Below are 9,885 nucleotides of genomic sequence, written 5' to 3'. Positions count from 1 at the left end.
CAGTTGCTCAAGTCTGCTTTTCGGGAGTGTTCAGATCCACACACTTGTGTCACTAGTTGCAAGTCTCTAATTATGGTCCCCACCACTGGAATGCAAGAAAAATGGCAGAGATATAAACTTGCATTTGTCAGAACTGATTTCCTCTTTTAATTGCGGGGTGTAATATCTCAGGCTTTTCCCGCAACACAAACGTCTCTGCTCTGCTTACATCTATCTGTCTTTGTTGGATCAGTGAAAGTCTCAGAGAGGAGAGAAATGGTGACAGAAAAACACTCCCGATTGGTATCTTTTCACTTCCTTTAAATAGATGTAGGGTTTTTTTTTTTTCATGTGTAATTACAAGCTAAAAATAGCAATAATGTGAAGTACAATTTTTGCTGTGACTGCCCTTAAAAATGAGCCTTTTCTTGTCTAATTCAAGTTGGAAATTTCTGCTTCTGGGTTTTTTTAATTCATTCAGCCTCACGTCCTTTGGTGAGGTTTTTGCCTTCACCGCTACTTGGGAGAGTGGTCAGGAAATTCATTTTTAAAATATGAGTCTCAGGTCCCCAAACTGCTTGTGGAAAGTACCTTTTGGATGTTGACAATCAACAGTGGTGAAAGAAACCCAAAGCCCGTCTTGAGCCTCAGAGAGGAGCCCAAAGTGGTCAGCAATGTGCTTCATCCTTGGGAGTCTTACAAACCACTCACAGGGTGGCTGGCTGCCCAGCAAGCAGAAGCACGGAAGCCCATCCTGCCTCACACAAGCCATACCTGTAGCTACCCACACAGAACATAATAAACATGTGCACTGAGGCGAGAGACCAGCTAGCCGACTAACAAGCCCCATTAAAAAAAATACAAAACTGTCATTGTTGCAAAACCTCGTTATAATGGAGGAAAGAGGGACTGTGAAAGAGACGTGAAGGAGAAGGAGTGGTGCGATTTTAGTGGCTGAGAATTTTCTTCCGAATCCTTCTCAAAGTGCTGCGCAATACTGCATTAGTGGTCATCATCGGGAAACATAGGGAGACATACAAGACCTTGGTGGGGGAGGAGGCTAAGCGAGGACACGGATATGTTAGCTCTAATATGGGTAAGAAGCTGCCTCTCATACTGGAACTGTGTGATGGAACTGCTCTCTGCCTCTGGCTGCCAGCACCTGTACGGTGACAGGCATGCAGGGGTCGTCACAGTTAGGAGACCGTTGGGATACCTTTTGGTCTAGTAACTAAACTGAAGAGCTGGGAGTTGTACACCCGGCTAAGTGGCCACACCTTTTTGCTGAACTGAGTCAGCCCTTCTAGATCTCCAACTGCACAAGGATATCATGGTGGACTGACTGCAGACCCGCTTCAGGTAGAGGATGTTCTGGATGACAACGGGGTCCCCTGGTAACAATCCCTGCACTTGGAGATATCTCCCTAACTCCTGGAATGTGTAGCTCAGAAAGACCCATGGCCAGGAGTGGTCAGCGAGAGCAGACCTCCAGAGGATGGCAGGTGCGAGGCGAGAGGGGCTGCTTACTTGTGGAAGTCCTCGATGCAGTGGATGAGGCCACTAGCATCCACAGTGAACGGGATGCCGTCCAGGCTGCGGTGACACATCACACAGGTGAAGCAGTGGGGGTGGTAGGCCTTCCCGGTGGCACGGAGGATCCGCTCCATGATCGGCTTAGAGCACACGTTGCACTGCTCCAGGGTATTCTGAGGAGAGAAAGAAGAGCGCTTAACACGACATGGGGGCTCCAGCGTTTCACACAGCGCTCTGGGGAAGGCTGTTGGCACACAGGTGAAGAGTGACGCACACAGGTCCTTGGGTACACACAATACACACAGGGCATTAGGCGGCAAACCTGTAATTTAGAAATACCCACTGTCCTTTTTTTCGACGGCATTCCTTTCTGCTTCACCAAGAGTGATGACAAGGTTTCCAATAAAGTCTCAGAGAGTAAGGATCTGTGGTGCTAACATCTCAGTTTCCCCACACAGGCCAAAGCACACAAGCAAACGGCCTGTAATTCAGTAAAGCTCTATGTACAAAAACAGGTAGTGGGCTGGATATAGTCACAAAACTGCACCGCCCGCCCAGGCTCTGTACTTATAAAATTGCTTTACTATTACAAGTAAAACTTGACTCAACATTAAAGATGCAGGAGGGGTCACTGAGGGCCCCTAACACTTTTATCTGTGTAGTCACTGAGACAAGAACACACTCTCTGTAGAGCCCAAACCAAAGCCCCTATTCAAAACCTCAAAATTCAAGCTGAAATGAACTCCTGATAGAGATGATGAGCCATAAAGTGGTGGGCTGGCTGTGAGAAGTAAACTAAGAAACTTGGTTCACCTGGATTTGAAAGTATGCGGAGCCTTAGGAATGCGTGTGACCTGCAAGAGCTAATATTAAGTAAGTCAGCATTTTAAAGGTCAGGTAGCAATCCTACCTCGCCCCCAGACTGTGTTCTCAACCAATAATCATATTTCACTTGCGGTTTATTCTCTAAACAAAAGTATCTGAAGTGACTCTCTAGAATGGAGAATCAGGATTAGGGTGCAGATGTCAAGAGAAAGATGCAGAAGTGGATAGAGCGTGGAAAATTACAAAGAAACTGCCTTCTTCCTGTGAGGTCTTTCTATGCCTTGAGGAAAGAGATGCTTGGATAGAGGTAACAAGGGTCCTGAAAACTGACCCAAGGCCACTCTTCTGCATTGGCTTGCTATCTCTCTCCTGAAATAAGCCCTTTACCTCCACAACGATGCCCAATTTACTTCCTGAAACATGGATGTGACCAGCTATTTTCCTGACAACGAATCTTCACATACACCATAGTACAAAGAGAGCCAATTCCTTCCATGGCATTCGACCTCCTTCTCCAGGCTCAGCATCTCACAGCATCCAAGCAGAGTGCTCACTCTCATGCATACTCAGGAAATACCCAACGTTTGGGGCTTGACTCATGATTACATAAACGATGGCAATTTGACTTTATGACCTTCCAATACACATCAGAGATCTCTTTGATGACTTACTTGAAAGCATTACTTCTTTCTCACCCACTTCAATATATATATGTGTGTGTGTGTGTGTGTGTGTGTGTGTGTTTGTATTTTTTCTACATCACTTAACAGTATATATATTATTACTTTACAATACTGTAATTTCATTAAAGGGATTCTTTCTATTTTAAAAGGCTTTTTTTAATCTATCCATTTCTTATTTGCTTTTATGTGCATTGGAATCTGTTCTGCATGTATGTCTGTGCGAGGAAGTCACGCCCACTGGAACTGTAGTTACAGACAGTCATAAGCTGCCAACTGGGTGCTGACACTTGAACCCGGGTCCTCTGGAAGAACAGCCAATGCTCTTAACCACTGAGCCATCTCTCTAGCTGGAAGGGATTATTTGTTAAGAATATATTTCTCTGTCCCAGGTGGCGGATAAAAGTCCACAGAAAGAATGAGCGAAGAACTGTGGTTTAGCTCTAACATGGAAGCACCGCACTGGTCCTCCTCCTCCAGCTCTGAAATCCATCCCAAGATGAACTGGTAAATCCACCATCATCTTCTCCTATGAGCCACGACTGACTAAGGTTCTAAAGCTGCCATAGTCTAAACTCACAGGAACTATTAACCTACTTTCCCCCCATTTTGAAGTGGTGTGATGAAAATAGTAGAGTCACACAGGATCAAAGTCTGGAGCTGACGATGCTCTGGGAAATGATCGCCCTGCCTCTTTTCTACTCTGGTGATCTGAGTTAACGTGACTGTAAATTGTCTTCACGGGGCTTCTGTTTTGATTCTCTGTGGCTTTTCACTTCTTGTCTTTATAAACCCAATCTGTAATGGAGTTGAATACACCAGAAAATGCTAGACCAGAGAACACATTTGTTTGCACTGAGGCTTGGCTCTGAGGTTCAGATCATTTGCTCAAAGCCAGGAGTGGCATATAAGGCTTAGTCAGTTTCTACGGTCTGTGAGCGCTCTATTCAGAGGATGGGTAATCCGGACAGTTCTACAAAGAAAATAAGCTGAAAATATTCCTAAAATTAGCCTCATGAAAAAATGCTCCAAAATCATAAAAAAAAAAGTTTCTAAGAAAGTAGCTGGCTCAGACAAATGGCCATGAAGGGCACCTTAGCCTTTACCAGACAATTCCCTTTATTGTATACCTCTGTCCCCATTTCACATTGTCAGGATACAGGGTGCTTGTACTTCCTCTAGTCCAGGCTGTCATTTCACAGGTGAGGTCACAGACTAGGGGGCGACTGGCTAACTGGGTCACTGAGCTCTTGAGGATAGGTGAGGTTGCACTTCTTTCCTGACTCCTGGTAGTTCAGAGAGGGGTCTGGCAAACTTATATGCAGCTACAACAAGGAGCATGCACCAGTTAAAGAGTATGCGTTGTCCTGGCTGTGACAATACCCACCGCATGATCCTAGGTAAATTCTTTCTTCTGTATTTACAGTTATTTGTTGGTACTAAGAATGCAGGAAAAGGCCATTTCCTCACTAGCAGATATGTACTAGAAATGAGTCGAAAAACCTCTTGACAGAGATTTGAAAGTGGGGGTCACATGTCTGTCTTCCCACTTAAAACTTAGAAATTTCTAATCATAAAATTTTAAGCACAACAATGGAAAGCTTTATACCTTTTTATACATGGTTATTTTTAAACAAAAAGCTGGACTCTCCATGTACACATCAAGCTTTTCTAAAGTAGGATAGAATGAAATGTGGAATAACAAGTTTTGGAGAAATTAAGCTTTAGTAGAAGCAGTAGAAAAGAGAAATGTCTAAGTCTGCTCAGGTCACATCTTACATGTGGAGCATGGTGCCATGTCTGATGGGGGAAGACAGTAGAAGAGCTGTCTTCTGCCTGTGGACCCTCACAATTCTGTAATTTGGCTCCTCCTTATGGAGGAAGTGGCAGCTGGGATTGACCTGCAGAATGGTTCTTCCATTAAGCTACCAATAAAAGCCTTTCTAGGTGCATCTATCAGTCAGTGGACCCAAGAACTATCCCCAAGAACAAAGTGTGATGCTGATTAAAGTGGTTTCATTAATTTGATAGTTAGCACAGAGAGACTTAGCTATAAGCATTCACCAGTCAGTATTTCCAGGAGCTAGGGAAATGAGAACCTCGATCATCAAGAGGCAGCATCATCCACACAAATAGTCATCCTCGCCCCAGGCCTACATAGTCCCTGGTGTCCGGTAGAAACTGGTACCAATCTATAGAAGACCTTGTCCACTTAAACTCAATGACAAATCTATATTTGATTAGTTTTTACAACAGTTATTCTAATCAAAGTATAGTTAAAATGCAAAGATTTGAGAGTAACAAAAAAAGAAGCAGAGAAGTAGTTGAAAGGCATAGACTGCAAACTTTTCTGAGATGATGATGATCCAGTTGTGATTAGAAACAAAAATTTAACTAAAAATTAAACTGAAATCACAAACAAACTTGTACTCAAAGCTCCCCAATGCAACTGTTTTTAAATTTGAGATACAATCTGGTTGTAGTTTTTATATCCTTGGGTGCTATATAAATAACTTTTCTAATTCCCAAGCAGAAGAGCTGGAAGGAGCAGCTGAATATAAATGAAGCACACAGGCAGCACAAACACTTATCTACTAGTGAGAGAAGGAAGAGTGTTAGAGCCGACACGCCAGACAGGAATATGCTGGTCAGTGTGAGTTCTTTCAATCACGACATAAGCATAAGAAGAGTTGGAAGACCAGAGAGTCTTGTTAAAACTTTAATTTTACAAAGTTAAAGTGTGATCTTACATTTTTTGGCTAAATGAGCAATATCACAAAACAGGATTATAAGATGACATGGTAATATCTCATTTTTTAGAGAAAGTTTATGAGAGCAAAGATATAAGAATTATGCTTTCTTCAGTCTAGAGTTTACAACTTTCCACTTTAGCCTCCCTTAAAATGCTGTGCTTAGAGAAGTGATACCACGAAGGACATGAAAAGGAGCCCAAACTTACTCAGAGATGAAAAGTGTTTTTACAGACCACCAACCCGAGTGGAATACAGAAACCGAGGCCTGGATTGTGAACATGGCTAGAAGCAGATTCACGCCTCCTGGTCCCTGTGCAATGGGGAACAATTCCAGTGTTCAGGTTGCACTTCTGTGTTTTTGTAGACACACTCTATTCCGCAAACAGAAGGCACTCAGGCTTACTACCTTTGAGTTACATGCATAGAAATCAAGTCAGGCAACACATCGTGATCTTAAGACCATCTGTCCGCCGAACTCCTACACAACCAGCCAGAAAACTCATTGTTGGATCCCGGCATTTACAATAGTGTTTCCACATAAAATTGATGCCTCATAAATTTTAATTAGATGATAAGCCAACAAACTGTGGATAATTTAAAATAAAATTATTTTATATAACCGTGTGCCAGACAGTAAACTTAAGTGAGTTCCGGGTATACCAAACTTGAGAGGGGCCAGAGGAGGGTCTCCAGATTCCTCAAGTCATGAGCTAGGCCTGGAGATAATTCATTTACTTCAGTGTCCTGAACAAATGCCATCATTTTCTACATGAGTGGTGAGGTGAAAGCTTGGGAAGCACATTTCAAGTGTAAGTGTTACCAACAGAATGGCAATGTGGCTCAGCAGAAAGAGCTTGGTCTACAATTCAGCAAATCTCTCTCTCTTAAAGTGCCAGTGGAATTATTTAAGTTGAAATGATTCTGTCGCTCAGCTCACTTATGGGCTGAACGTCTGGCATGAAGAAGGCTTTCCGGAGGATGGACATGCCCCACAGACAAAGACCTCATTCCACCTCAGGGGCTCCAGGGAGTCTCCGTTAAAACCCCAACAGCTCTGCCTTCCTGGTGAAGCACACATCTCCTACTGCAGGTGTGTTCTGCATTTTGGGCTGCCCTGTATCCACATCACGATATAGATTTGATATTTGGATCTGCGTTTCAAAATGGACTAAGATAATTATGGCAAATTTAGTATTATCCCTAAATAGTGGCTTTCTCATCAAATTCAAAATTTGTTTTTATAGATGAAAATTATGATTTCCCTGCAAACTTTGCTAGCAAAACCCTAAAAACTATTTTCTTGTTTTGTCATGACTTTTTTTTCTAACATGTAAACACACACACACACACACACACACGATAACTACACAACAGCTAACTGAAGATTCTGTAAAAAATTTTCAATTTTTTTGTGAACTCCTTCTAAGTATAACTCTTTGCATTGCTGCTTATAATTCTTCAGTTACGATTCTTCTTGCAAATTCTGTTTAAACAAACACTTTCTATGTCTCCTCTAATAGGCTGCCTCGCCACTTACTCTATCATTGCAGAAAGCCTAGGGAGTGAAGCGTTTGACATCCTGGAAAGCGCAGAGCGAAAGAGAAATCTGAGATACCCCCATTGCATTCACAGGTTTCCAGAGCAATGGGAGAGGTAATCACAGCTACAAACAACGATTAAAGGGCACATTGCTCTCAAGAAGACATGAGCAACCTATAGTGAGAACACAGAGAGGGGACTTACACGAGAATGGGGGAGAACAGGCTGATTCCTGTGGTTTATGAGTATACATCTCTCCTTGGTAGGATTTGAGTTGGTACTTAAAAATAAACTGGTCTGAATACTCTTTAGAATTGATGCTATGTTAATACAGGCGTCTTCATCATTATCCCAGCCTCCGTGAGAGATGCCTTAGATGAGCCTGCCTTCAAACAAAACTCACTCTACAGGTAGAATATTGTAACAAAGGTCTGTGAACTGGTGTGGGTGAACTCAACATTTTCGGGTGTGAACATGCATATGAACAATTGGACATATAAGAGAAATATAGAATTATTAGCAAAGGATTATGAAGTAGAAGACAAGAACTTCGTATTTGGACTATAGAAATCGGCTTTCAATAAAGGAACAGGAGCGCTGTGGAGATATTTCACCTGGTAAAGCGCTTGTCAAGCAGGCATGGACACCCAAGTTCAATCACCAGAACTGAGGTGATAGCGGGAATGGGAATGGGAATGGGAATGGAAACAGCCAGGCGTGCAGGGCTGGAGGGTTGGGTCAGCAATTAATAGCTCCGGCAACTCTTCCAGAAGACTCAGGTCTGAGTCCTACAACGCACATGGTAGCTCACAACCTTCTGTAACTCCAGTTCTGATAATTCAACATGCTCTCTGGCCTTTACGGATACTGCCTGTATGTAGTGCACATACATATAGCTCAAAGCACATAAAACAGAACGAAAAGTAAAAACATTAAAAGGCAGGCAGAGTGGTACATGTGTGTAATTCCCAGTGTTTGCTTGTAAAAAGGAGAGGGGAATCCTCGGGGCTCACAAGCCAGCAAGTCTAGCCTACTGGCCAAGTTCCAAGTCAACAAGAGACCTTATTTAAACAAACAAACAAACAAACAAACATTTTCTTATTAAGAGATATTTGTATAGCTATTTCTGACGGCACAGAGAGGTGAGTTTTCACTGTGAAACACACAAGCCGTGTTGAATGGTAGACCTTCCAAAGTACCTTTTTTGCATGTGTCAGAATTCTTGAGAAATGAAGGGAGGTAAAGCTTATGTCTATGTGTCAGACCTTCATGCCAGGGGCAAATTAAAAGATCATAGAACTCCAGTGAGACTATCGTGAGAGGGGAATAAAGAATAGAATTCCTTTCCTTCCAAGCCAAGTCCAATCAGAGATTTGTCTTTACAACCTCTTCAAGGCAGAGTCTTGTTAGGACTTATTCAAGTTAGAACCACACAGGCCTGTCATACAGTTGCTGATGAATTGAGGAGACAGGAGTTGAAAGTCTGAGAAGGAACTGATTTCTCTGGCTTTTGGTGTTCTCACCTACTAAGGCTAAAAATGTCTTCATTGATTTGTTTTAGCATTTAAGTAAGATCCCATATATAAAAGGAAGAACTTAGAGCCTGGTATATAATGTAAGGTTTAACGTTAGTTGTATATAACCTTCTTCATAAAAATGATTTTTAGTCCTTTATCTATCCCAAACAAAACCTGGCACCTGAACATGTCACTAAGTATGCACACATGAGACCTCAGGCATTTCCATAGAGGTTGGGCAGAGGAGGTTCAGTGTAGAAATTTTATGCTACACACCTTAATATCTTCCAAGTCAAAGGAACACAAGATTTTCTCTAGTTCTTTAGGTTTCTATAAATCAATAAGTTTCTACTTGTCCCCATAATGGTGATTCCACAAAATGGCCGCACTCATCTTTAGCATTCTGCTGTCACTTCATAAATATGTAATTTAGGGTCTTCTATGCCCTTTCACCTTATATATTAGAATACTGCCTCTGGGGAGATGGATTTTTTTCCCCTAATATTAGCCTTATTCAATTGAAGATGTCATGTCTAGGAGCCAAATGTCACAGTGTCTTCTGAGTTTCCTAACCCCATTCCCATCACTGGATTCTCTCTGAAGCACAAAAGTACACATTGCTAATGCATCGAGAATAAGATGAAATCCACACAATCATTTCTTTGCACAAGTATGTTTATATTTGCACATTTGCCTTTGGTAGGGGGAGGCTGTTGCTCACTGATGGAAATGGAAGGCCTGGCCTGGCATTCAGAAATGCTGATCCTCATGGCATGATGTCTAAGCTCCAGCTCTCAGAATTATTGCCAGCGGCAGCCTGCATCACTATTTGTCACCAGGCTATTGCACACCAACATATTACCAACCTCTGTAACAATATGTGGTCATAATAGCCCTGAAATAAGTATCTGTTGTGTGAAGAAAAAAAAAAAAGGAATGATATTAACTAAAGTAACATCTGAGGTTTCCTTCAGTTTTAGGATTAATTGTTTTCATTTCACAAGAGTGTATCTCTCAAAAACAAACCATTGCTAAAGACTTCCCTTGGAGCATAAATGA

At 42.2% G+C, this 9,885-nt stretch overlaps 1 protein-coding gene across 1 annotated transcript in view; it reads right to left on the bottom strand.

The window, feature by feature from the left end:
• Positions 1-1,502: 1,502 nt before the first annotated feature.
• Lpp (LIM domain containing preferred translocation partner in lipoma) overlaps positions 1,503-9,885 on the bottom strand; it is a 434,005-nt gene continuing 425,622 nt past the window's right edge. The window contains exon 9 of the mRNA XM_055625216.1: positions 1,503-1,685. Within this exon, the coding sequence (XP_055481191.1) occupies positions 1,503-1,685 (183 nt within the window). The remainder of the gene's footprint in view (positions 1,686-9,885) is intronic.

The sequence above is a fragment of the Psammomys obesus genome, unplaced genomic scaffold (assembly GCF_907164565.1).
Source record: "Psammomys obesus unplaced genomic scaffold, mPsaObe1.curated_primary_1811, whole genome shotgun sequence".
NCBI classification, from domain to species: domain Eukaryota; kingdom Metazoa; phylum Chordata; class Mammalia; order Rodentia; family Muridae; genus Psammomys; species Psammomys obesus.
Note: the sequence above shows the minus strand (reverse complement) of the source record. Positions and strands in the feature narration are given on the sequence as shown.